Genomic DNA, 27,879 nt, shown 5'->3' with positions numbered 1-27,879 from the left:
AGCAGGGATGGGATGGTTGGATGGCATCATCGACTCAATGGGCATGAGTTTGAGCCAACTCTGGGAGACAAGGAAAGTCAGGGAAGCCTGACATGCTGCAGTCCATGGGATCATGAAGAGTCGAACACGACCAAGCAACTGAACAACTGCCGAGAGTCCGGAAGCTGTGTGATAGAGATAAGGGTGCTGGCTACCAGGGTGCCCTAGTGAAGCACCATTTAATCCCTGTGGTAAGGGTGGCCCATGCCTTGGCGTGAGGCCCTTTCAATGCTATAATTATGGGCAGGGGCTTTGAACATCAAGTAGCGCCCGTTGAGATTGGTCTGATAGCAGGATCCGTGCCGCCAGGCTCCGGGAAGAGTCACTGCAGTTTCTCCCACTTGTATCATGGTCGGTGGGAAAGGGTTTCCCGGTGTGGAAGCTCTGGGAGGCCCCTGGCAGGAAGAGGGTGGGAGGCGCCTCGGTGCTGGCACCATGCCTGGCACCCTTGAAGAGATGATATCACAGGAGCCTGAGGGCAACTGTGAGGTGGGTGTTTTCAGGCCCCTTGGGAAAAACAGCAGTGTCATGGAACCAGGGCGTTGGCCCAGGCAGCTAATCACAGAGGCGTTGGGACTTGAGCTCAGGACTGTGGCTTCAAAGCCACTGACGCCTCCCTTTGCCTCGTCCCCTCCCAGAATCTCCGGCTTCCCTCTTGCTCGTTTGTCTCCTCGCAGCTCCCAGCTGCAGCCTGAGCTACTGTGCCTGGGGGAGCTAGGAGGGACTTCTCAGACGCTTAGGCAGGAAAGGGGGCTCTGCTGAGGCACTCCTTGTAACCACTTCCCTCTTTCAAATTTCTTCTCAACTGTTGGTATTTCTCTGGGGAAAAAAAAAAAAATACTTTCTTGATTCCTCTTCCAAAGCAGATAATGATAACACTCAACAGAGCCTCAGCTGGCTCTCACATCCTCCCTCCCTGCCTCCTTACCCATTTTACAGGAGAGGAAACTGAGGCTCTGACCCAGAAGGGACTTGCCCAAGGTCACACAGTTAATAAACGACAGAGCTGGATTTTAAACTCAGGATCGATTGCCTCCAGAGCCTAACTTGTTCACTCCTGCACCACCCTGTCTCATCACTGCCATTTTTTCCAATGAGAAAACAGATCCGCAGCAGGGGAAGGAGTTGTTCTGGGTCATCCGTGGAGGCCATGGCAGCTCTGGGGAAAAATCCAGCCTCCCTAGACTTCTTGGCTTGCTCCAGGGCCCTATGATAGGCTTGCTCACCTGCCCTGCCCTCTGAGAACCTGCCCAGCAACAGCTGGTGATGGTCTGCCTCCACTAGGAGGAGGAAGGACCTACAGGGAACAAAGGTGTGGTTGCCTAAAGTCCTCCGGCTCCACCCACAGCTCCTGGGTGCCTGGGGGAGGGGACAGGGAGTCAGAGACAGAGGAATCCTCAGATCCCAGGTGGGAATCAGAATGCCAGGGAAAGGCCCCTCAGACTCCCTGGACCCTACTGAGAAACCTACCCTGGAGAGTAAGCTGGTGCAAATTCCCCAGCCAGAATTCAGACTCCTGGCTCCCCACACCTGCTGTGTAGGAAGACCAAGAGCAGAAGGAATCCACGGGACCATCCCATCACCCCTGGAAGACCTAGGGAGGCAGAGAAGGTGACAATGGGAGTCATCACTCCAGGCTGAGCCTGGGATGAGGAGATGCAAGGGGCAGAGGCGCTGCGAGGGGTAGGCGGACAGACGCCCCCCTCTTTGGTTTGAGGGCTTGTTGATAAAGTGTGAGTCCAAGTGAGCCTTGCCTGTGAATATACCAGTCAAATCTACACACCTTTTACTGACTCTCAACTTCACACCACAGTCCCTGGATGGACTGAAATAGAAACGTTGTCCCTGCCTTCAAGAGATGGTCAGTCCAGTTGGGGGTAGGATTCAAAATAACCCTGCTTTCATTTACGATAAGAACCAAGGTATTAGAGCAGAGGTCCATTCAGTCTTACCCTGATACTCCCTCTCAACCCCAGTTTCCTCTTCATGCCAAGCAGTCCCCAGGTCCTGTAGAGTTTCTCTCCTAAATATCTTTCAGTCTAAGAACCTCTACCTTCGTTCCTGCCCCTGCCCACCCTCTTCTCCTGCCCAGACCCCTGCAGTCATCCTAAACTGTGTCCCTACCTGCACTCTGGTCCCCATTCAATGCATTCTCCACAGTGTAGCCTGAGTCTTCTTTCAAAAACATGTCTGACCTGGTCCCTCCTCTGCTTGAAACTCTTCCAAGGCTCCCCACTCCACTGAGTCAGTCACTCAGTGCCCTTTGTGAACGGGTCTCTGCAGTCTGGGCCTTCCTCCATGCTTGACCCACACCAGTAGACCTCAATCAAGCGCTCCACCTGCTCTCAGCTCACTCGTCCGGTCTCCCCCACCCCCTCATGCTCTCCAGCCTCCTTGCATTTGTCTTTCCCTCTACCTGGAAGGCCCTTCCTATAGGCACCTCACCTATCTTGAGAACTTCTACACAGCCTTCAGGGCCCTTTCAAATGGCATCTCCTCTGTGAAGCCTTCTCAGACTTCTTCAGGCCCTCTGGGAGCTCAGTAAGCATTTGTTAGTGATACTCACCAAAGGGATGTCTTGGCTTCAGTGGGCTCTGGCTCCGCCTAGGGGCCAAGGGGAAGAAGTGCCCACTGGGTCTGACTTGTTCCAGTCCTTTCTCTCCCTGACACTCCTTCACCAGCCAGCCACCATCTGCGATGTCCTTGTCACAAAAGACAAAAGACGCTTGCCCCTTGGAAGAAAAGCTATGACCAACCTGGACAGCGCATTAAAAAGCAGAGACATTGCTTTGTCAACAAAGGTCCATCTAATCAAAGCTCTGGTTTTTCCAGTAGTCAGGTATGGATGTGAGAGTTGGACTATAAAGAAAGCTGAGCGCCAAAGAATTGATGCTTTTGAACTGTGGTGTTGGAGAAGACTTGAGAGTCCCTTGGACTGCAAGGAGATCCAACCAGTCCATCCTAAAGGAAATCAGTCCTGAATATTTATTGGAATGACTGATGCTGAAGCTGAAACTCCAATACTTTGGCCACCTGATGCAAAGAACTGACTCATTTGAAAAGACCCTGATGCTGGGAAAGATTGAAGGCGAGAGAAGAAGGGGCAACAGAGGATGAGATGGTTGGATGACAACACTGATTCAATGGACATGAGTTTGAGTAAACTCGGGGAGTTGGTGATGGACAGGGAGGCCTGGTGTGCTGCAGTCCATGGGGTCACAGAGTCAGCCATGACTGAGCCACTGAACTGAACTGTCACAGAAGACTGGGAGGGCTCAGCCCTCAGGTAGGCACAGATGGTACCAGTCACTCAAAGTGGTCTTCCAGCTCAGCAGCTCCTGGAAGCTCCCAGGGCCTGGGGAAGAGGAGATGAGCTGATGGGGGCCCCTAAGTTATTTCCCAAGCCCCAGCCCACAGGCAATGGAAGAGGCCACATGCTGAACTCCAGGAGCCCTCTCAATTCCTCTGGACCCCTGAAGAGGGGCTCCAGGGGTGGGGCTGGGCCACTCCTGCTGACCCAACAACACCCCAGCACCATCTGATTCTAGGTGCCTGGGCTCCAGCAAAGATGGCCTCAACCTTCCTGTCCCCACAGCAAGTTCACTGAATCTCCAGCCCCAAGAAAAGATGAATGTTGACTCTGAAGTCTGAGTACTCCCAAGGGAAGGCTCACGAACCACCAGAGGGGAGGGTGCCCAGGCCCTTCTCCTGATTCTCACCACTCCTCCCAGCTTTCCACCCCCACTGCATGTGTGCTAAGTCGCTTCAGTCGTGTCTGACTCTTTGCGACCCTGTGGATTGTAGCCTGCCAGGCTCTTCTGTCCATGGGATTCTCCAGTCAAGAATACTGGGGCGGGTTGCCACGTCCTCCAGGGGATCTTCCCGATCCAGGGATCTAACGTGCATCTCTTATGTCTCCTGCAATGGAAGATAGGTTCTTTACCACTAGCGCCACCAGCTTTCTACCCCCTCTACAAGAGGTCAATCACAGCCAATTCCTGAGCAGCAGACAAGCAGCCCCCTCTCTGGTCCAGGGACAGAGCAAAGAAAGAAGAGACCGCTAGCTCCACACAGTCCCCAGGTTCACCCTTGGGACCCATCTTGCCCAGTGGTCCAGGCTGCCCTGACATCCCAGAAACAGAGAGATGCCTTACACCCTGCCCTATGTCAGGGGCCAGAAAGCAGTCAAGTCAGATCCCAGCTGCAGCCTTTCGAGGCTCCTAGCTCTGTGTACATGGGTGAATGACTGATCCTCTCTGAACCTCCCTTCCCCCACAGCCCAGCGAGATGGGGATGATACCACCTACCCCACAGGGTCAGTCTTAGGGTGCTGGGCATCCAGCCTGGAGCCTGGCACACAAAGGTTCCTTGCCCCTTTGACATGGTCTCTTAGCACAGACTGTAATTGCTGCCTCTGCAGGCCCCTGCCAGATCTCTGGCATCTCTTACCTTGAGGACCTGGTTCTCCCTTCTCCCCAGGACTTCCTGGGGTTCCAGGACAACTGGGCAAGAGGACAATTTTACTGGCTTCCAGTTTCCTGGGTTCTGCAGGGAGATACAGGGCCAGGTGGGCACAGGATGGGCATGGGGGTAGTGGGTATGTCTCTTTCAGATCCCTCTGCGCTTTTCTTTCCATCCCCCAGATTCTAGCTGTCAGGTTTTTCATCATTTGCATCTATTTGCATACAGTGTGTATGCATGTGTGTGTGTGTGTGTGTGTGTGTGTGTGTAGAGCCCAGATTATCAAACTCCCACCCTGCTCCTTGAGGCTAGTGAGCCTGGGTGGGAGAAGGATACCTAGGGAGAGGATGAGGATGGGATGGTGAGTGGGTGAGTGGGGAGGGTACCCTGGGCCCCTATCTGGGCAGCTGGGGTAGTCATGGGTCCTCAGAGAGGCAGACTCCCCAAACAAGAGGAGGAAAGGGGGAGGTGGGGTCCACAGAGGGCCCATCTTGCTGGGGCCCTGAGAAAAGATTCCAGGCTGGTGGGAGGACATGAAGCAAGACTTCCTCCCTTGTCTTTCCCCAGGGATACCCCACCCAGCCTGGAACCAGCAGAAGGTGGGGGCTTTTCCTCCTTCACCTTTGAGAGAATGGGCATTATTCCTGCCCGGTCCAACCAGGATGGAGTCCAGCTTCTGATCCTGGCCACCAAGACTCTGCAGCCATCTCTTCAGACTTCTGCACTCACGTAGGGTCTTTCTACTTTTGTACCTTAGCTCATCTGGAACCCCTCCTCGTCTCTCCCTGTGAAGCTCCCCCCTGTGCACGAAGGTCCAGCTCTCACGTCATCTCCACTAGGAATTCTTCCCTGATCCTTGTCACCATGTTGGGAATGACCACCAATACCATCTGGTGGGCACCTGCTGCCCACCCCCACCCCAAGTCATGCTGGGTGCTATTTGTATATCACCTCCCATCCTTACACAGTCCCACTGATGGTTGTTATTAATATTATTGAAACCGGGTTATAGGCTGGTACATAGCAGGTGCCCCATTAATGTTTGTTAAATAAATGAATAAACAAGGAGAAACAGGCTCAGAGACAGGACATGATTTGTGTTCTCTCTGCCAGAGATTTTGCCCAAGCCCCTAACCATGCCCCCAACCAGAGAGAAGCGTTGTTAGCAAGGTGACTTCATGCCCACCCTCAGGTCCACTGAAGAGTCCCTGGCAGAGACTAGAAAACAGCTGCTAATATAGGCCATCACATGGGCAGACCATGCAGGGCAGGCATGGAGGCCAGTGAAGAAGAGGCAGCAGCCTTGCTCCAGATGTGAGAGGTGAGGTCTGAGCTGGAGAGGGACCTCTGGTGACAGAGGAGAGGAAAACGCTGGTCATTCATTCACTCATCAAATCCTCCCTGAGGGCCTTCTCTATACCAGGCCCAGTTCTCGTGGGGGTAGAGAAGGCCAGGTTCATGAGAGTGTCAAGGAAGGTGGGGGCCAAGCTTGCCAGACAGGATGGATCCATCAGATGAACGCTGAGAAGCTCCAATTCCAGTTCTAGGAATATGTCCCCACCACACACGCTCTGCTGCAGGTATGCCAAGATCTGAAGACAAGCCCGTTTATCATGATGCTGTTTACGATAAAACGGAAATAACCCAGTTGGACTTTGATAGGATGCAGGCAAATCAACCATCACTATCTGAATAAGTCATGGGGCAAATCTGATCTCTAACGAAAGGGGCAGCGTTGCAGAACAAAATGTAAAGCATGCTCCCACTTCGCATTTTTTTTTTGTAATGAAAAACTTTAAAAAATAATTTTATTTTTGGCTGTGCTGGGTCTTCGTTGCTTTGTGCGGTCTTTACTTGCAGCGAGCATGGGTCTGTCATTGCAGTGGCTTCTCTAATTGCGGAGCACTGCCTCCAGGCATGCGGGTTTCAGTAGCTGTGGCATATGGGCTTAGCTGCTCTGAGGCCGGTAGAATCTTCTTGGACCAGGGATGGAACCCGCATGCCCTGCACTGGCGGACGGATTCTTAACCCCTGCGCCACCAGAGAAGTCCCTCATTTTGTATTAAAAAAACACTAAGTGTGTGTAGGTATGTCTTTTGTAAATTCATAGAGAAAGGTGTGACCCATCCTGTTAAGCATAGTTATTTCTGGGGAGTGGGACGCTGGGGAGAGTGATTCTCGTTCTTCATGTACATGAATGTCCGTGTAGTCCTTTTGCTCTTTGCAGGTATTTACTACATTTGAAAAAGAAAACATCCACTAGAGAAATGTCCTTAAGTGGGTGAAAAGCCAGGAGGAGGTGGAGCATTCTTTCCTTGGCCTGGGAGAGAACGGGCATCGTCCCAGCCAGGGGAGGGCAACCCAGGCAGGAGAAACCATGTGTACAGAGGCTTGAAGAAGAGAGAGCAAGGCAGGCTGGGTCACATGACCCAGATGCAGGGACCTGGAGGGGAGGCTGATGTCTGAGAGGAGGGGAGGTGTTGATAGAAGTGAGTCTGTGGGGGTGGTGGACTGTGTTTGGCATTGATGGGTAGGCAGGTGAGCCCTCTGAGAGGCCAAGAAGTAGCTGAAACTCCCTGTGGAGCCCAGGGGCCCTAAAGCCTTTCCCGCTGCAGCCAGAGATCCTGCAAGGAGAGGCGGCCTCAAGGGGAGGAAGAGATGCAGGCATTTGGGCAGCTGGAGGGGTGAATGGGTGCCCTGGAGTGAAGCAGACGGGACACATGCCCCTGCTCTGAACCTGCCCTACATCCCACTGAGATGGAACAGCTGTTACTGGACTTTACAGACGAGGAAACCGAAGCCCAGAGCTGCTCCATTAACTTTCAGTCCCACAAGGCAGTCGGGTTCCACAGGCTAAACTCTTGCCCGTGACTCTACTGCCTCTCAGCTTTCTAGGACAATCATGGGACTAAATGAGACACTGATGCCAGACTCTCAGCCACACACCTGGTTTCCAGCAAGTGCCCCATGGATAGGAGATGTTATTAGAGAAGACTTCTGGGCCCAGGGTTGAGGGGGTGAAGAGAGGGAGGTGGGCCTAAGTGGTGCTTTCTAGGAGGGCCCATTCAAGGAAGGCCAGAAGTACCCTGGGGAGGGTCCTGGGGGTACCTCCACCTTGGCACAAGGGCAGAGATCCAATTTAGGAGCCCCCCCACAAAAAAAAACTGGAGATGCCTCTGCAGAGGAGTTCTGAAGTTCTGCTCATTCTGGAGTCAGAAAAACCTGGATTAAATTCCCAGCCCTGCCCCCATTCCACTCTGCGTGATCTTAAGCAGGCGTGTTTCCCTTTCTGAGTCTCTGCACCCTTCTCTATAATGCAGTGGAGGAGGGGCTTAAACACATAACAACAAAAACTATTTTTCTGGCCAGGCCATGAGGCTAGTGGGATCTTAAATTTCCCGACCTGGGATTGAACCCAGGCCCCGGCAGTGAAAGCGCCAAGTCTTAACCACTGGACTTCCAGGGAATTCCTGCAAATAAAAATACTTTAAAAGGTGACAGTGTTAATTTAAGGCTCAATTTCCATGAAAGAGAGGGCAGTGAACCATACCCCCCACCCCATCCAATCCACACACAGCCCAAGACATGGGAGCACAGTGCTGGAAAGAGCTCCTTTATTGGGGGGCAGTGTCCAAGCCGGGTTGATGGGAAGAGGCCAGGCCCAGACTAAGTACCAGGTGGGGGCCCACAGGGATGATGGATCAGGCAGAAGGTGGTTGAAGGATGCTCTCATCTGCACAAACCAGGCCCAGGACAGGAAGGGATGTCAGCTACGGGGTCCTGAGTCTGCTCAGTGTTCACAGGGGCCACAATTTGGTGACCAAAGTTTTTCCCACCCTGAGGGCCCTTAAGGGGGCCAAGAGAGGGCAGCCTCTTCATCCTCTTTCCCCTGAGTGTGGAATCCGGGCCTGAAGGGGGTCAGATTCTGCAGAGGGCAGACAGAGAAGGCACTCAGGGTGGTGGCCCCACCTCAGCTGGGCTGAGGACGCCCCCTGCACCCTGCAGAGAGCAGGCAGTGGGCAGAAGAGCACACACTTTAATGGAGGGTGCAGCGACCCACCCCACAGCACACACGGGGGCCAGAGCCTCAGAGCAGCTCCCCTTCTCAGAGGAAAACCAAACCGCACACGTGGCCTGGGCTCCTGCCCGCGGCCACAGAGCTGCAGGCTGAAGGCGGCCTGGGCTGTCACCTACTGGTTCTCCTCCCTGCGGGCAGCATGAGGGGACAGAGACAGAGGAGCTCAGCTGGGCTCTCAGACGCCGGGCCCGGGCTGAGTTCCACGCGGGCCAACACCCAGCCGAGAGAACCCCACACTGGAGGGGGGAGACGCGCTGTGGCCTACATGGAGGAGGCCGAGAGGGCCTCAGGGCTCCTGAGGCTGCCCCGTGGCGGAGACAGCACACGGGCAGTGAGGGCCACCTGGGGGGCCAGGGGGGAGAGGGTGCACGGGGCTCGGCAGCCAGGTACTCACAGCGTCTGGTAGGTGCTGTCCTTGGCCTTGAGGAAGCGCAAGACGAAGAAGGCCACTGCCTGCAGACTCAGCACCATCACCACGCCTCCGGTGAAGCTGGCCCCATCAAAGCCGGGGCTGTGGGCCTCAGGGACCGAGGGGCTCTCTGCAGGGTGGAGGCCACAGCAGGCCACTGTAGGCCAGGGGCCCAGCCCCACCTCAAACCCGGCACAGGTCATCTGGGAGGCCCCCAGTCCTCACTAGGGGAGCCTTGGACAGCGGGCTCAGAAGTTCCACCCAGATTCTACGGGTGGCCTGGAAGTGCCTGGAAGGACGGATAGCATCGGCCCTGGCTCCACTCCTGAGTTGCTCTGTGGCTTGATGCTTGTCACACTCTCTCTGGGCTTCCTGACTGCAGGTCCCAGATGGTGAGTGAGCTCCCTGCCTGCCTCCCTCTTCCACTGGGGCCCCACAGAGTGACGATGGACCCAGAACTTGGGTGTCCACACAGCTTTCAGCTCACAGTCCCTCTCTGTCTTGGGTCTTGAGCTTCGAAGCCCAGGTGCAAATGCTGTGGTCTCCTTGGGACTCCGAAGTCCCAAGACCCTGGAGTCACCCGGGGTCCGGAGAGAGGGAAGGAGAGGAAGATGCGGCAGCCCACACTCGACCAAGGGGATAAATGAAGACTCGATGACATGTGTCGGAGGGACTAACCAGGCTCTGAGTGCCAGGCCTGACAGTCACCTCTCCGTTAGGGCAGAGCCAGACTTACACGGCATCCCCGACCCTTCCCCCACCCCCGCCTCAGGGCCCACAGTTGCCAGGACGTCTAGGTGGCTCCCAGCTGTGCCATGTTAGCCATCTACTCCCACCAGGGATTCAATTTCAGGCCCTGGGCCAGGTGCCCAGAGCAGGGCAGGGCTGGTGGTAGAAGAGCATTCTAGGGCAGTGAGAGGGGCCCAGTTGGGTGCTGGATCCACCTCCCAGAGGGTGTAGCTTGCAGAAGGGGAATCTGAGAATGTGAAGGGTGGTCCCAGCAGCAGTTCAGGGAGCCCCAGAGAAGGGGACTAGGGAAAGAGGAGCAGAAGAAGGAAGAAATAAGCTGCGCAAGACCCAGCTGGGGCTCAGGCTGGAGGAGGAGCCATCAATAATTCAGCCCCTGAGATCATGTTTCTGACTTTAATTAACCAAGAGCCTCTTCAGCCATCCTTGCCAAGCCTGCTGACCTCCACACCCTGAGGGGCAGTGGGAACCAAAGAGTGGGGTTCTTGCCTCTGTTCGGCTGGGACCCTGCTTTGTGACCCTCTCTGGGCCGGGAGGTTGCAGTAGGTAGTCACTGAGGACATCTCCTTGGCAACCTGACATACACCCTCAGCGCCAAGCAGGCCCTGAGGGGGGCCATCCTGAGTTCTCAGAACCGGGGTTGGGGAGAAGGGATGGGAACCATCATTTCTTGATCACCTTCTACACACTGGAAACTGAACGAGGTGCTGTACACGCTCTCATAAAATCCTCGCTTTGGGAGGTATTCTTCAACCCATTTGACAGATGTTGGAAATAGGCTCAGAGGGAGAAATCACAGGAGGTCACAGAGAATGTCAGTGCCTGAGCCCAGCTGTTTTTCCCTGCACCTCCTGTCCTTCCATTGCCCCAGATAGTACCTACCTGTTGTGACTGTCTTCGGTTCATGAGTTGGGTGGTGGTGCACAGCTGAAGAGACAGGGAATCCGTAATTAAACCAGACCCCCCTGCCACTTCCCATCAAGACCCCATCCCAGGTCCACCTGGCACACTCTTAAGCCTTAGTTTATACAGTTCCTTCCACCAGCGCAGTCCTCCCTCTCCATCTCTATGTCTAATCATCATTTGTGATGCTGCCTCCTTCAGGAAGCCCTCCCCCCATTCCCGTCTGAACTTCCAAAGTCCTCACTATGGTTTAAAATAGAAGAGCTAGTTCCTCCGATTCCTCTACACGCTTGCCCTAGATCCTCTAGCTGCACCAATTTTCAGAGGAGGAAATGGGCCGGAGAGGGGGAGCGACATCTCAGTGAGCTGAAGGGCAGAACTGACGCTGGACCCAGGTGCTCGTGGGCACAGTCTTCTCTCTGGGAGAGGCTGGTTCCCTCCTGGAGGCAGGCTCTGGCTGAGGACACCTCGGCACCCTCTCCCCAAATTGACTTAGGCCAGAGGGAGCCCCCTTACCTGGACATGACTCTGAGCGGTTGTAGATGGAGCAACCTTCCTTGACCACCTCCGCTTGGGCCACACAGCGTCCTGGTGGGAGAAGGAGCAGGGAAGCGGTTTAGGGAGCAGGGCCAAGGTTCTGGTGTTCAGAACTGGGGGCACTAACCTTGGGGAGGGCCTAACTCCATACCTGGCTCCTCCGGCCGACACTGCTCCCACACACAGCCGGAGAGGTTGTGTGCTTGGTCTCCCTCCACACAATGCTCACAGGGCTTCAGCTGTGTGCAGGCCACTCGGACAGCTGGCCAGATGTTCACGCGGAGCAGGGCTCCCCGCCCAAAGCCTCGAGCACCTTTACCTGGGCGTGAGGTGGGTGCAACACTTGGAACCCAAGCTACCGTTCCCCTTCCCCACTACTACGGATCTCACCCCCTGCACACATACACTCACCTGGATCCCCTAAGCCCCACCGCACGCCTGGAGTTTCCACAAACACATGGGCACACACACCTAGAAGCTCCCTGACATTCACCAGAGCACCCACCCTTTGCATATATCAGGAACCACCCCCATCCCATTCACCTGGGGCCGCTTCACTTCCCTACACCTGAAGTTGCCTCACACCCGGAGCCTATATATACGGCTCCACAGACAGTCGGAGCCCACGTCTACCCACCCCAGGAGCCCCGCACACAAGTGAAAAGTCCCCTCCCGCCCCCGCCAAGCCCAGACTGCTCCTGGCAAGCAGTTGGGTGAAGGGCACGCGTTACCAGCCACAGCAAGCTGGGCACACAGGAGGAGGCAGCAGCAGCCGCCACAGAGCGCAGCCCGTAAGGCGCGGGGTCCCAGCGCGGCCATGGGCTCGGAGGCGGGGCCTGGGGGGCGGTCGGGGTCGGCGGAGAGCGGGTGTGGCGTGGCCCCTCCGGACTCGGCTCCGCCGGGGTGTAGGGAGCGAGACCACGGCAACCCGCGCGAGGCCAGGTGGGCGTGGCCCCGACAGGGCGGGGCTAGTGACGCGGTGGGAGGGCGTGGCTTTGTTCTCTGGGGCGGGGTCCGATGGGGCGTGGTTTGTGGGAGCGGTCTGGTGGGGCGGGATTTGGGGGTCTGGGGCGGGGTTCTGGCAAAAAGGACGAGTCCAGAACTATTCTGAGTACCCGACCAGGTCCCTGGATGTCCCCTTCCCTCGCTGGATCATGAACACTCTGTTGCGTTATTATCCCTACTTCACAGGTGAGGAAACTGAGGCTCAGAAAAGGTGTGTGACTAGTTGGAGGTCAAAATTCTCTAAGCCAGGCTTCAACAGTACATGAACTGTGAACTTCCATATGTTCAAGCTGGATTTAGAAAAGGCAGAGGAACCAGAAATCAAATTGCCAACATCTGTTGGATCATCGAAAAAGCAAGAGTGTTCTAGAAAAGCATCTAATTCTGCTTTATTGACTACGCCAAAGCCTTTGTGTGGATCACAACAAACTGTGGAAAATTTTTCAAGAAATGGGGATACCAGACCACATGACCTGCCTCCCAAGAAATCTGTATGTAGGTCAAGAAGGAACAGTTAGAACTGGACATGGAACAGCAGACTGGTTCCAAACTGGGAAAGGAGTATGTTAAGGCTGTATATTGTCACCCTGCTTATTTAACTTCTATGCAAAATCCCATGGACAGAGGAGCCTGGTAGGCTGCAGTCCATGGGGTTTCGAAGGTCGGACACGACTGAGCAACTTCACTTTCACTTTTCACTTTCATGCATTGGAGAAGGAAATGGCAACCCACTCCAGTGTTCTTGCCTGGAGAATCCCAGGGACGGCGGAGCCTGGTGGGCTGCCGTCTATGGGGTCGCACAGAGTTGGATATGACTGAAGCAACTTAGCAGCAGCAGCAGCAGCAGAGTACATCATGAGAAATGCTGGGCTGGATGAAGCACAAGCTGGAATCAAGATTGATGGGAGAAATATCAATAACCTCAGATATGCAGATGACACCACCCTTATAGCAGAAAGTGAAGAACTAAAGAGCTCTTGGTGAAAGTGAAAGAGGAAAGTGAAAAAGTTGGCTTAAAGCTCAACATTCAGAAAACTAAGATCATGGCATCAGTCCCATCACTTCATGGCAAATAGATGGAGAAACAGTGGAAACAGTGGAAACAGTGGCAGACTATTTTTCTGGGCTCCAAAATCACTGCAGATGGTGACTGCAGCCATGAAATTAAAAGATGCTTGCTCCTTGGAAGAAGTTATGACCAACCTAGACAGCATATTAAAAAGCAGAGATATTACTTTACCGACAAAAGTCTGTCTAGTCAAAGCTATGGTTTTTCCAGTAGCCATGAGAGTTGGACCATAAAGAAAGCTGAGTGCTGAAGAATTGATGCTTTTGAGCTGTGGTGTTGGAGAAGACTCTTGAGAGACCCTTGGACTGCAAGGAGATCTAACCAGTCTATCCTAAAGGAAATCAATCCTGAATAGTCATTGGAAGGACTGTTGCTGAAGCTGAAACTCCAACACTTTGGCCACCTGATGGGAAGAACTGACTCCTTGGAAAAGACCCTGATGCTGGGAAAGATTGAAGGCGGGAGGAGAAGGGACTGACAGAGCATTGGATTGTTGGATGGCATCTCCAACTCAATGGACATGAGTTTGCGTAAGCTCCAGGGGTTGGTGATGGACAGGAAGCCTGGTGTGCTGCAGTCCATGGGGTCACAAAGAGTCAGACAAAACTGAGTGACTGAACTGAACTGAGTCAGAGGTCACAGAGTTAGTGGCAAAATCTAGATTTGAAGGGAGGTCAATTTCCTGATTTCTGAGCTTCTGTAGAGTTCATCCTCCAACCTGGGGGGAAGAACAGGCCCCCAGACTCTGGCCGCCTGTATCGCTTCACCTGTTGCATCCTCTTCTCTTCTGCCCCTCAATACACTGCGTCCGTCTCTGACCCACCACACACTTTGGCCAAGCCAGCCATCTCACTGGTACTGGGATAAGTGGTTTTTCTGCAACCTTCCCCTCTGCCGCCACCTCTCAGGTCCCTTAGAAGACAGCTCCTCTTCCACTCTGCCCCATCCTCCTTTCTTCCCTTTCCCGTCCCTACCTCTCCCCTCCCTTCCCCTCTCCCTTCTCTGCTTCTCCTTTGCCTCTTTCTCCCTCTTCATCGCTGCTGGCCCAGTTCAGTCCTGAGCCCTATCCTCTCCTCTTCTGGGTCATCTCAGTCAACAAGTACCATATCTCTATCTCCAGCCCAATGCTCGCTCCCCAGCTGCCACACCTGTAATAATATTTCGTTAGGTGGTTCAGTGGTAAAGAATCTGCCTGCAACGCAGGAGATGTGGGTTTGATCCCTGGGTCAGGAAGATCCCCTGGAGAAGGAAATGGCAACCCACTCCAGTATTCCTGCCAGGATAAATCCCATGGACAGAGGAGCCTGGCCGGTTACAGTCCGTGGGGTCGCAAAGAGTCGGACGTGACTTAGGGACTGAACAGCAACAAAGCAACTATCAACGACTTAGTGCTAGCAGAATTTACATTCTACTAAGAGGCTTAACTTGTCAGGTCTTTTCTGATGTCCACAGCTACCCTCTAACATGGGTTTTGTAATCTCCCATTTGCAGGCCTCTGGTAAAATCACTTTCCCAGGGACACACAGTTATAATGGAGGGGGTCAGGATGTGGACTGGGATCTAGTGAGGCCAGAGGCTACTCTGCCCTCCACTGTGCCTCCTGAGGGTTCACCTGCTTCTAGGGCATCTCCACTTGAGTTTGTGCCTCAGGCCCTGGAAATTGCCCAGTCCCTCTTTTCCCCTCAGGAAGGCTCCTTCCATCTCACCAGGCAGCCGATTGGAAACCCCGGTCTCTTCCTCACCCTCTCCCTCTGTCTTGCCCCCAGACTAAAGTCCTACAGATCCTGCTCCTGGGTCCTGCTCCCTCAGCTTTCTTTTGCTGATCTCACACTTCCTCTCAGTCTCCAGGCCTCTCCCCAGCTCACCTCTCACAGTGCAGAGCTGTCCCGAAAACGTGGATTTGACCATGAAACAAATTTCAACTCAGCTTGGCTTTCACAGCCCTTTGATTCCTGGCTCTAGAAGCCTCAGACATCTTGTGCTCACCCCAGCATCTTACCCTCTGAGAAAATAGAATAGCCTTCCCCCTAGCATGCGTCATTTGTACCTCCTTGCCTTCATCTGGTAGTGGTTCTCTCTCTTGGAGGGTCATCCTCCTCTCCTGACTACATGTATCTGGCAAACTAACTCTTCATGACAACGCTAAATGGCCACCGCCTGCAGGAAGCCCTCGGTGACCATCACAGAGCAAGGCTGAACTGCTGTGGCACTTGTCGCAGCTGGTAGATCCTAACCCATCTGCCCTGCACCCAAGGCCTCACCATCTCTTGCCTTGGTGACTGCAGTGGCCTCCTGGTAGGGCTTCTGCTTCTGCCATAGTCCATTTTCCCCTCAGCAGCCAGAGCAATCCTTTGAAAATGTAAATCAAATCATATTATTCCATGTTTAAGCTCACCGATGGCTTCCATCTCACCGCTTTCCAAGACTTACATGACCTTCCCCTGCCTGCCTCTCTGAGCTCAGCTCCCACATCTCCCCTTGGCTCCTTTGGTCCAGACACACTAGCTTCCTCTGTCCCTCAAACAATCAACTCTTTCCTCCTAAGACTTTCAGTTCAGTTCAGTCACTCAGTCACGTCCGACTCTTTGCGACCCAATGGACTGAAGCAAGCCGGGCTTCCCTGTCCATCACCGACTCCCAGAGCTTGCTCAAACTCATGTCCATCAAGTCAGTGATGCCATCCAACCATCTCATCCTCTGTTGTCCCCTTTTCTTCCCACCTTCAATCTTTCCCAGCATCAAGGTCTTTTCTAAGGAGTCAGTTCTTTGCATCAGGTGGCCAAAGTATTGGAGTTTCAGCTTCAGCATCAGTCCTTCCAATGAACACCCAGCACTGATCTCCTTTAGGATGGACTGGTTGGACCTCCTTTCAGTCCAAGGGACTCTCAAGAGTCTTCTCCAACACCACAGTTCAAAAGCATCAATTCTTCGCTCAGCTTTCTTTATAGTCCAACTCTCACATCCATACACGACTACTGGAAAAACCATAGCCTTGACTAGATGGACCTTTGTTGACAAAGTAATGTCTCTGCTTTTTAATATGCTGTCTAGGTTGGTCATAACTTTTCTTCCAAGGAGCAAGTGTCTTTTAATTACTTGGCTGCAGTCACCATCTGCAGTGATTTTGGAGTCCAAGAAAATAAAGTCTGTCACTATTTCCATTGTTTCCCCATCTATTTGCCATGAGTGATTGGATTGGATGCCATGATTTTAGTTTTTTGAATGTTGAGTTTCAAGCCAAGGTTTTCACTCTCTTTCACTTTCATCAAGAAACTGTTTAGTTCTTCTTCACTTTCTGCCATAAGGGTGGTGTCATCTGCGTATCTGAGGTTATTGATATTTCTCCCAGCAATGTTGATTCCAGCTTGTGCTTCATCCAGCCCGGTATTTCTCATGCTGTACTCTGTATATAAGTTAAATGAGCAAGGTGATAATATACAGCTTTGACGTACTTCTTTCCCGATTTGGAACCAGTCTGTTGTTCCATGTCCGGTTCTAACTCTTTCTTCTTGATCTGCATACAGATTTCTCAGGAGGCAGGTCAGGTGGTCTGGTATCCTCATCTCTTGAAGAATTTTCCACAGTTTGTTGTGATCTACACAGTCAAAGACTTTGGCATAATCAATAAAGCAGAAGAAGATGTGTTTCTGGAATTCTCTTTTTTGATGATCCAACAGATGTTGGCAATTTGATCTCTGGTTCCTCTGCCTTTTCTAAATACAGCTTGAACATCTGGAAGTTCACGGTTCATGTACTGTTGGCTTGGAGAATTTTGAGCATTACTTTGTTAGCGTGTGAGATGAGTGCAATTGTCCAGTAGTTTGAACATTCTTTGGCATTGCTCTTCTTTGGGATTGGAATGAAAATGGACCTTTTCCAGTCCTGTGGCCACTGCTGAGTTTTCCAAATTTGCTGGCATATTAAGTGCAGCACTTTCACAGCAGCATCTTTTAAGATTTGAAAGACTTTGCACCTGCTCTACTCTCTTTGGAACTCTTCTATTCTCTTTTCAGCCCCTGACCTCCCTACTAAAAACAGGTCTCCTGGTTATTCTACATCACGATGTCTCCTTTTCCCTTCAGAACATGTATCAGCTATGTACTCAATTACTCAGTTGTTTCCTAGTCTATAAATAAGTTCTGGGAAGGCAGAAACCATGTTTATCTTCATCTACAGTTAACTCCCTGCACACTTAAAAGCTAATCAGGTGCTTACTAAATAACCATACTGTACCATGTTGTGACTGTATACATGTTTGCCTATCTCACTGGTCTGTGAGACCCTCAAGGGTTCCCTACTTAATATCATATTAAGTGTTTATTTGTAGATTGTCCATTTCCCCATCAGAATGGAAACACCATGAAGAGGAGATATCTGTTCATTGCTATATTCTCTGTGCCTAGAACTGTGCCTAGCAAATAGTAAATAAACTCAATAAATATTTACTGAATGTTGAAAATGCACGGATATGGCCACATCATCTCTGTCTGTGGCACCCTCTCAAACCCAAGCCCAAGGGAACTATCAGTGAATATTGGCTGAATGAATGGGTCTGTGCTAAGAATGTGTACACTGATGATGGCCAGATTCTTGGAGCTTGGACAGGGGGCTTGTGTCTGTGTCTCTCTCACACACTTCCCTCCAGAGTCTAGGCCCACAGGGTTAGTGGAGGGAAAGAAGTCTTACCTGGAGGTGAGTGCTCACAGCCATCTGGTGGTCACCTGGGGAACTACAAGTATTGTCCACCTTAGTCAAGCTTTATTCCCAGCCCCTTCTGGGGAGATGGTGACATTTAGGCTAGAATGAAGGCACACTGGATTTGGTTCCAAATAGAATGGCTTCAGATCCCAGCTCTGCCATTGACAGTGTGATTTGGGCAAATCGTCTGGCTTCTCTGGGCTTCACCTATGAAATAGGGGTGTAGGATTATTGTATGTACTGGGCTCTGGTCTGGCATCTGGTAGGTGGGAAGGGCTGGAGGGGGAAGTCAGGGAGACAGGGAAGGGGGCCTGAGGATGAGAGAAGAAAAATGGTTGCCTTTTCCTCTAGATAGCAGATCTTTGGGGAACAGACCTGGTTGGCAGTGATGGCCTCAATTGTCCTGTTGACATGGGGCAGTTTTGGAGCACGAGAGAGTGTGCCCACATGAAAATCCATAGCCTCAGACTTCCCTGGCAGTCCAGTGGTTAAGACTCTGTGTTTCCACTATAGGGGATGCAGGTTCAGTCCCTGGTCGGGGAACTGAGATCCTACATGCTGCATGGCACAGCCAAAGAAACCCCAAAACAAGCAAATAAGAAACTCCACAGCCTCACTTGAGTCTCTTAGGTCTCCAGGGTTTCTCAGGGTTAGAAATGTCACTTCACTCTTTTCCTCTTTGGCTGACTGAGGATCACCTCCGTCATGAACCAACACCATGATTCTCTGGATCAGGAAATTCTGACCAACCAACTACTTCAAGGGAAAGGTGGTCATTGATGTTCTTCACCCTGGAAGGGCAACCTGTATCCAAGACAGAAATTTGGGGAAAATAGCCAAAGTATACAAGACCACACGAGATGTCATCTTTATATTTGGAGTCAGAACCCACTTTGGTGGTGACAACTGGCTTGGATGTGATTTACGATTCCTTGGGTTATGCAAAGAAAAATAAACCACCACCACCTTGCAAGACATGGGCTGCTTGAGAAGAAAAAGAACTGAAGGACAGAATGAAGGAGCTTGGGGGATCACAAAGACCAATGTAGGTGCTGGCAGAAGGGAGGATTAAAGATCCTGCAGTGACTTTATCTGTGGTGATTGTGCAGATTTTTCATGAGAGGATTAATAAACTATGTAAAATAAAAAAAGATCATGCCACTCAGAAGAGAAGAAGATGGTCTCTCATACATCTCCCCTCTATTTGTGTGTGTGTGTGTGTGTGTGTATGTGTGAGCCACATGGCTTGCAAGATCTTAGTTCCCTGACCAGGAATCAAACTTATGCCCCCTGCGGTGGAAGTGTGGAGTCCTAATCACGGGACCACAAAGGGGTTCCCTCTCATACACCCTCTCATGCCAACCTCCCAGCAGCCTCTCTGAGACCAACTGGACAGCTGTTGGGACCTGGCTCTGACAGGGGAGAAAGTGGACATCCGGGTTCCAGGGGGCAGATGTTCTTGTATTCCCATTGATGCCCCGCTTTCCTCAACACTGTGCGTATTACTGTTCCCTCCGTGTTTTCCTTCTCTTTCTCGGATGCTGCTTTTTGTCCAGTCATCCAGTCAGCAGGTATTTATTGAACACCTCCTCCATGCCAGGCTTTGTTCTCCAGCACAGACCAGAACAAAGTCTGTATCCTCGTGGAGCTTATATCCTGGTGGGGCTGACATGTCTTTTCTCTTAAAACAATAAATTTACAATTTCAGGAGTGCTAAGTGCTCTAAAAAATGATAAATCAGGGAAAGGAGGGAGAGAGTGATGGGGGCGGGAGTGGTCGTCTAGGGTAGAGGTTGGGAAAGCCTGCTCCGGAAGATATTGACTTGGCCGCAGAGACTCTCAAATGGAGTAAAGGGGTTCTGGGCAGAGGGAACCACCAGGCAAAGCCCAGGAGCAGGAAGCTTCTCACCCAGTCTGTGCTCTCACTGGTGGGTTTCCCTGAAGCTCCTCCTCTCTGCTCCCTCCCCGCACACCCAAGCCTCCCAGGTGTCCTCCTCCTGCAGCCAGCACCTCCCAGCAATCCCATGCAGAAGATACTAACATGGTCTCTCTTTTTCTTAACTTTTATTTATTTATTTGGCTGTGCTGGGTCTTAGCTGCATCACGTGGGATCTTGTTAGTTGCCTCATGCAAACTCTTTAGTTGCGGCTCGTGGGATCTAGTTCCCCTGACCAGGGATCAAACCCCAACCCTCTGCATTGGGTATGTGGCGTCTTAGCCACTGGACCAATTGGGAAGTCCCTGTCTCTAGAGAAAACAGGCCCAAAGAGCCTAAGATATTCACCCAAACTAACTGCTGACCACACCACCTGCTAACCACCCCAAACTCACCATGTGCAACCTGAAGTACAGTATCTTCCCCAGCCCTGCCCCCCCCCACCATGTACCCTGCCACTGGCCGGCCTCCTCCTTCTCCCTGCCCCACACTGACTGTGGACACTGCAGTGGTTCTGTGCTGGGAGGATAAGTGGTGGGGCCTGGGATCTGGGCCCTCACCTGGTCCCTGCCCCCAGCCCTTTCCCACAGGCCTGGTTGATTCCAATGAGGATCAGAGCTCGAGTTGGAGGGTGGAGGAGGCAGCTATTTCCCCTCTCCCAGAACTGGCCATATCTGTGGCATCTGGAGAAGTCAGCTGGGAGAGGTTCCCTGGGAACAGGAAGAGGTGGGGAAGGGGGAGTTTCTTCTCTGTGCCCTGCCCTGCCAGGGTGCCTAAGATGGGAGGCCGAGAGGGGCCCGCCCTGGGGACTGAGCTGATGGCTTTCTGCTTCCAAGTTCTTCCCGACTCCTGCTGCTTCGGGGAAGTGACCCCCCACCCCCACCCCCACCCCGCTGGCTTTCCAGATCCTTGAATAAATAATTCAAGTTTTGAAATCTTGCCAGGCCCACCCCTCCCTGTGCAGTGAGGGAGCTATTGGGCTGACATGATTGACGTCGCCCAGCTCCTTCTGCCAGCCCCAGCATCACGAGGGCTGGCCCGGTTACTGTCAGTCCAGACCCTCTACCCTGTCCCACCCCCCTGGGGGCCCACAGTCACCTAGTATCTTCATTCCAGGACCCTATGACCCTTATCACAGCCTGGTCACTTGTGACAGGGTCACGGTGACCTGAAGAACTATCACCCAGCCCCTCCACCTTCCCTTTCCTACCGCCTCATCCCTGAACCCCATCATGGCCCAGCGTCACCCTGACACTGCTATGGTTGCCCTGGGGGCTTCCTTCTCCTCCTCAGCGTCGCACTGCCACCATCCCCCCAAGATCCTGTCACCGCGCTCATACCGTCACTTCCACCCACCTCCCTGCTCCCTCGTGCTCCTGTCACCATCACCTCAGGGCCCCATCGTCTTGGCAACCCCTGTCATCCTCACCGGGGACGCTCATTCAGCCCCCATCACTCGGGCTCCGTCACCTGAATTCCGTCAGCCTGTCTCTGCCACCCGAGGGTCCCATCACCTCCACAAACTCTCCGGGGCCCCTTTCTTCCTCTCCCTCTAACACATGCCCCCCGCCACCTCCCTGAGACTGCAAGGGCTCTCGCACCAGCGACCCCGAAACCCCCGGCCCGTAGAGGGCGCAGCGTCAAGGACAGCGCGGGCCGACTCAGAAGGGGGCGGAGCCGCAGCCACGGTCGCTTTTTATGAATGGGGGAGCGGGCGGCACGAGGCCTCATTACTATGCCGAGCGGCGCGCGCTGCGCCCCAGCGCGACGCACCCATTGGCCATCCGGGCCACTGACGTCACCAAAGCGGTGGTCGGGGGCGGGGCAGGGCGGGGTGACTCACGCCGCTTCTCCCGCGGCCGCGGGGGCTTCTCGGGGTCCTCACACACCCTGCGCAGCCTGGACGCGAGCGGAGCCTCCCCGCGGCCCGGCCGCGCCCCGTCCCGAGAGGTGAGTAGCGGGCCCCGCCTTGGGTACCAGGGGTCCAAGAGGGCACGCAGGATGCTGGACGCTGGGCATGCGGTCAAGCTCCCAGCGGTTGGTTGGGGTCGGAGGTTGAGACCAGGAACTTTGAGTCTGGGCTAACAGGAGGGGACTCAGGGTCTGGGTGATAAGAGCTGTCAGCTGGGTAGCCCGGCGTGGGGTGAGCACTCCTGCAAGGACCCGAGGCCCTGAAGGGACTGATGGTCATCTGAGTTTGGGCCGGCAGGAAGCGTCTGGGCCAGGAACCAGGCGTCCGAGCAGGAGGAGGTGTCCGACTTAGAAATCCAGACGTCCGGACAGGAGGCGGAGTCAGGCCCAAGAGCCAGGTGTCCAAGCAGAGGGAGGGATCTGACTCCAGGATCCTGGCTTCCAGCAGGGGGTGTTTGTCCCAAAGACCGAGAGGTTTAGGCAGAAAGAAGGGTCCAGCTGGGGGCAGAAGTCTAGGCGAGTGTGTGTTGGGGGGCTGAGGTCCCAGATGTTGTTACCCCAAGAGTGCAGGGTGGGGGCTGGCGGGAGCTTCACGAGCATTCTCTGGGGGCGGAGTCTGGGGCTGGCCATACTGAGAATCGTGAGGGGTCTGGTGAGCCTCAGAAACTGAGCGTCATCCTCCCCAGTGGGGAGGGAGCAGAGCTGCTGTCAGTCTTGAGATGTCCCCTCCCCCAGTCCTGGGCCTTTCCCGGCTTCTCCGGGATCCTATGGGCCTCCATCCACTTATGGTAGTCCTTCATCTTGTCCTCCTCGGTCACGCACGTGGGAGAGAGACCTGCAGGACTCAATGTATTAGAAGGGAAAGGGGAGCGACCCACCACAGGGATCCCCAGACCCCTGCTGGCCTAGGGGCATAGGTGAAGACAAGGGTATCCTGGAAGGAGCTTCAGGGCATGGGAGAGGGTGGGCAACCTGGGACCCAGCCAGGTATCCTGAGGAGAGACCCCCCCCCCAACTGCTTCCAGACCCCTCTACCCAGCACCCAGCCCTGCCAGCTTCTCACAGGGCGTTTCTCCTACAGGTACCATGATGTGGGGTGCAGGCAGCCCCCTGGCCTGGCTCTCTGCTGGCCCCGGAAACATGAACATGAGCAGCATGGGGTCCACAGAGGGGCCCACAGGCCCTGCCGCACCTCTGCCCACCCCCACGGCCTGGGACGTAGTACTGTGCATCTCGGGCACACTGGTGTCCTGTGAGAACGCGCTGGTGGTGGCCATCATCGTGGGCACTCCCGCCTTCCGTGCCCCCATGTTCCTGCTAGTGGGCAGCCTGGCTGTGGCAGACCTGCTGGCGGGCCTGGGCCTGGTCATGCACTTCGCTGCTGTCTTCTGCATTGGCTCAGCAGTGATGAGCCTGGTGCTGGTTGGCGTGCTGGCCACGGCCTTTACTGCCAGCATCGGTAGCCTACTGGCCATCACCGTTGATCGCTACCTTTCTCTGTACAATGCGCTCACCTACTACTCAGAGACAACAGTGACGCGGACCTATGTGATGCTGGCCCTAGTGTGGGGGGGCGCGCTGGGCCTGGGGCTGCTGCCTGTGCTGGCCTGGAACTGCCTGGATGCGCGGGCCACGTGCGGCGTGGTCTATCCGCTCTCCAAGAACCATCTGGTGGTCCTGGCCGTCGCCTTCTTCATGGTGTTTGGCATCATGCTGCAGCTGTATGCCCAGGTCTGTCGCATCGTCTGCCGCCATGCCCAGCAGATTGCCCTCCAGCGGCACCTGCTGCCTGCCTCCCACTACGTGGCCACCCGAAAGGGCATTGCCACCCTGGCCGTGGTGCTTGGCGCCTTTGCCGCCTGCTGGCTGCCCTTCACCGTCTACTGCCTGTTGGGCGATGCCCACTCCCCACCCCTCTACACCTATCTCACCCTGCTCCCTGCCACCTACAACTCCATGATCAACCCCATCATCTACGCCTTCCGCAACCAGGACGTGCAGAAGGTGCTGTGGGCTGTCTGCTGCTGCTGTTCCTCTTCCAAGACGCTCTTCCGATCCCGCTCCCCCAGTGATGTCTAGTCTCATCCTGGTGACCCTCCAGCCCTGATCACTACAGAATTCCAGAATGTTAGGTCCTCCAGGGCTTTGTTCCAACCCCCAGCTCCACACCCCAAGACCCAGCTGGTTCTGGAGTTCTAGGACTTTGGGTGTTTCACAGGATTCTGTTCAGATCCCTGCAGGGCCCAGCTGGCTCCATGGTTCTAGAATGTTCCAGTGGCCAGGGTCCCAACTCAGAAATGTCCCACAGCCCAGATGGGCTTGGAGTTCCAGTAGGCTGCTGGGTGTTTCACAGTGCCATTCCAAGTCCCTGACCTTCCTCCTCCCTTGACCTTGACCATGTCACTTTACTTTTGTGTTTCTGAGCTAAAGAGTCAGAGAGGTTAGTTACTCCGTTGCCGAGATGAGAAAGGTTTATCTGTATATATGTGCACATACAAAGAGAATATCTATTTATTATTTATTTATGAATTTATTTATGGGTGTTAAGGGGAAATAAAGAGACCCACACCTTGAAATCCAGGCCATACCAGGGTACTCCCAGTCCCCAACACCCTCATTTCTGACCTCAGTTCCTAGAGGGGGAAAAGGGAGAGAGAGAAACCACGTATTTTGTTATTATTTTTGCTTACTTTTTATCGAAGAGATCATAGAAACCAGAGCCTTCTCCCCAGGCCCGCCCCCTCGGGTTTGCAGGGGGAACACACCAGCCTCTGGTTTTTTATTTTTTTAAGAAGCCATCACCTGAGAAACCGAGCATTCCTCTGCTCTGGGGGCCGACTGCCCTCTGGTGGCCGTTTTTGGGGAACTGCAGCCGGGTCGGCCGTCGGAACCAGGCCAAGCAACCCCAGCTCCACTCCAGCCTGGTGTCCAGCACCATAGCCAGAGCCTGGGGTCAGGTCTCACCCTGCGGTGCCCTATAGGAGGCAGGGTGCGAGCCAACACCTGAGCCCTCTGCCATCTGGGGTAGGGTCCCCAGTGCAATCCCTATTCCTGTTCCTGACCCAACCCTCAATAAAAAAATGATTTTGTGATAAATAAGATTTGTCTGTGTGTGGAAGGAGTGGTGTGGGGTGTGATGGGTGACAGCCTGGAACGGGAGGATTAGGCCAGGCCTGGGGACCTATGGGGGGATCCAAGAAACTGGAGACTCAGGTGGAGTAAGGCTGGCAGGTGACACCTCCCACCCCAGGATGCCAATCTGATGGGTTCCTCTGTTCAGACCCAGGCGCCCCCAGACAAGAACCCCACCTCCACTGGGACTAGAACTGCTGGTGCCAGGCCCCCGTGGGTTTCAGTTGCTCACATCTTGCCTACATTAGCTTTAGCTTGGGGTTTGGGCGTGAAGAATGTGCTCAAGCCATGTAGGTGTCCCGAACAACAGCAGCCTCTTCCATTCACAGGTGTTTCCTGCGCGCTGGGCACTGCACTAAGCGTTCTGCATCCGTCAGCTCACGTATGCCTAACAAGCATCCCCTGGCACGGGCAAGAACTTCATGTTACAGACCAGGAAGCGGGCCAAGGGAGATCCAGTGGTCAGCTCAAGATCATGCAGCTAGGAAACGGTAGAGCCAGGATTCAAAAGAGGCACATGTTTCCAGGCCCTGTGCACTGTCCCCTGGCCGATGCCCCCCCATCTCCTGCCTTCCCAAGCCAAAGGCTTAGGACATTCTGGACCCTGCCTTGTGTTGGGGTTAATTTTCAGAGCCAGTGGCCCCATTTTGGGAGGTGATTGGATGGGGTCTGTTCACTCAGGAGCTGGAAGGACTTTTTTCTATACAAAGGTGAGTGAAGGTTAAGTGTGTGTACCCTTGTGTGCATTTGAGGACAAAATTGGGCAGGACTCTGAATTTCAGTTTTGGAACCAAAAAGAACTTGTTCACCAGGTACAGGCAGGAGTAGGTTTGGGGTGTGGCTGAAGAGGAAGCTCGGACTACCCCAAACCCACATCTACCCAGATGGGCAAAGCCTGGAGGTGGGGCCCTCAGAGCACCCCTATTGCACAGATGGGGAGACTGTTTCCCTGGCCAGAGAGCTTTTGCCTGATGTTCAAGACTCCTCCCCAATAGCAGCCACAGGAATCCAAGGGGAGTGGGCATACCAACAGGGCTGGGTCACAGCTGGCAGAGGGCGGGCCTGGGCTGAGCTACACACAGTGCCAATCCAGGCCCAAAGTGGGGAGGCTCCACCAGGTCAGGTTGAGGCTTACCTCCTCTCCCCACCTTCCTGGAAGGTCCCTGGGAAAAAGGTCCCCAGTCAGGAAGCACCTGTCCCATGCCAAACATCTCACACAACATCACCATGGCCCCTTTGGTGGGGGGGGGGGTACTATTGCTTTCCCCATTTTACAGAAGAGAAAGTTGAGGCTCTGAGAGTAATGAATTTTCATTTATTCATTGCTGTCCTTGTGGGCAGTGTAAATTCTAGCTGGAGGACACAGTAATAAAGACAGGAACTAAAATATGATGATGTCAGAGTGATATATCCTCAGAGACAGGGCACAAGGAGCGGATGTAAGCTTTAAACGAGGGTGCCCCTTGGGACCTCCCTGGCAGTCCAATGGTTAGGGTTCAGCTTATCCACTGCTGCTGGGGACCTATGCTGGATCCCTGGTCAGAGAACTAAGACACTGCAAGAGATATGGAGTGACCTAAAAGTAAAAAAAAGATACGGATGCCCTCAAAATCCTCACTGAAAGTGACATTTGATTTGCCTAAAGTCACACAGTTAAGAGCTGAGCTGACCTGAGGGTTGAACCAGGTCCTTGTGACTTCCAATCTGTTTCTTTCCTGGATGAGAGAATTGGTTTCAGGAGCAGCTCAGAAATAGCAAGCAAGGAAACCAGGGCAGGGAGCCCTGTCCTGGGCTAGGGAATGTTTTGGGGGTCTCCAGGGCACCCCTAGACCTTTGGGAGGGGCAGTGTAGGGAACAGGCCTACTGGCTGCCTCAGCCACACTCCCAAGGAGCACCCACCAAGGTCTCGAAGGAGCAGGGCCAGGGGCCCATCCCATCCTCGGTGGGCTTGGCTCTCGACCCCCTCCTTGCTTCTGGCTCCAGGGCCCAGCAGGGCCAGCCTCGTTTGTGGTGGACCCTCACGCCGTTGAGTCCTCTGTCTGTGTAGCTGTGAGGTGGCGCTCAGACATTTCTGGAAGCCTGCATCTTCAGTCTCAGCCTTGAGTCCTGGGCCCACATGAGGGTGTCTGAGCCTGTCCCCAGGTTGGTGTGTGTGTGCAAGGTGGGGCCCGTTGGCTTCTCCTTCCTCCTGGGATTCTGCAGCTACATCTCAGGTCCTCCCTGTACCCCAAGTCTGTGTTTCCTCCAGGAAGCCTTCCTGGCTCAGCCCTCCTGTGGCTGTGAAGATGAAGTTTATACACCTTGCTACACTTCTTAGTAAATATTTACAGAGAAGTTTTACCTTCCTCATCAGAATGGGGGCCTCTGAAGGCTGTGTCCCAGCTCCAACGGAAGGTCCCTGAGAGAAGGGACATGTCTGCCCCTCAAATTGAAGCCGCCTGTGTCTCTTTCAGGCTCAGACTTCTCAGCCTGGGGCTGCTCATCACGTGTGCATGCATGTGTGCGTGTATGCCTGTGTGTCTGTTTTTCGGGGTGGGGAGTAGCCAAGCCTTCCAGCCTTTCTGCCTTAGCCAGCTGTCCAACTCCATGCCTGATCCCCCCAAGTGATTGAGGCCCAGGAGGGTGAGCTGGGCAGTGGGGGCTCCCTGGCTTGGAGGAGGCAAAGGCTGGGGCCCGGAACCCTGCCTTCCTGCAGGGGTAGGCCTTAGGATGGGGCTGGGGCCCTTCTCTCCTCTCCTTCTTCCCAGGTCCTGTGGAGGGGGCAGCCCCCACCAGGGCCATGACCGCTTCTCCCTGCAATAAGTGAGGAGACAGCAGCTATTAATATAAGATGAGTTCACGGGCTCACAGCTTCTGCAGGCTGGAAAACAGGCTCCTGGGGCCGGGGGCTGCGGCAAGTCTCGTCTGTCAGATTTTCTCCTGGAGCCTGAAACCTGCCAACCCCACACCCCGCAA

General features: G+C 54.0%; 3 protein-coding genes across 3 annotated transcripts; 1 reads left to right on the top strand and 2 right to left on the bottom strand.

Moving 5' to 3' along the window:
- Window positions 1-203: 203 nt before the first annotated feature.
- Window positions 204-4,990, bottom strand: FCN3 (ficolin 3). The gene is given in 10 exon segments (XM_068968512.1): window positions 204-366; window positions 368-434; window positions 1,266-1,363; window positions 1,365-1,398; window positions 1,510-1,611; window positions 3,299-3,394; window positions 3,619-3,648; window positions 4,112-4,162; window positions 4,489-4,577; window positions 4,887-4,990. Coding segments are annotated over 10 exon segments (834 nt in total).
- A 3,978-nt stretch (window positions 4,991-8,968) lies between these two features.
- Window positions 8,969-11,993, bottom strand: CD164L2 (CD164 molecule like 2). Its single transcript, XM_068969589.1, has 5 exons — window positions 11,906-11,993; window positions 11,326-11,493; window positions 11,154-11,225; window positions 10,613-10,661; window positions 8,969-9,113 (listed from the first exon to the last, which is right to left on the bottom strand). Exons 1-5 carry the CDS (start codon window positions 11,991-11,993, stop codon window positions 8,969-8,971), a joined length of 522 nt encoding a protein of 173 aa, XP_068825690.1.
- Window positions 11,994-22,878: 10,885 nt separating this feature from the next.
- Window positions 22,879-23,871, top strand: GPR3 (G protein-coupled receptor 3). The gene has a single exon (XM_068969437.1). The coding sequence runs from the start codon at window positions 22,879-22,881 to the stop codon at window positions 23,869-23,871; it is 993 nt and encodes a 330-aa protein (XP_068825538.1).
- The last annotated feature ends 4,008 nt before the right edge of the window (window positions 23,872-27,879 follow it).

The sequence above is a fragment of the Capricornis sumatraensis genome, chromosome 3 (genome assembly GCF_032405125.1).
Source record: "Capricornis sumatraensis isolate serow.1 chromosome 3, serow.2, whole genome shotgun sequence".
In the NCBI taxonomy this organism is placed as follows: domain Eukaryota; kingdom Metazoa; phylum Chordata; class Mammalia; order Artiodactyla; family Bovidae; genus Capricornis; species Capricornis sumatraensis.
The sequence above is the reverse complement of the archived record's forward strand: the minus strand, read 5'-3'. Positions and strand labels throughout refer to the sequence as shown.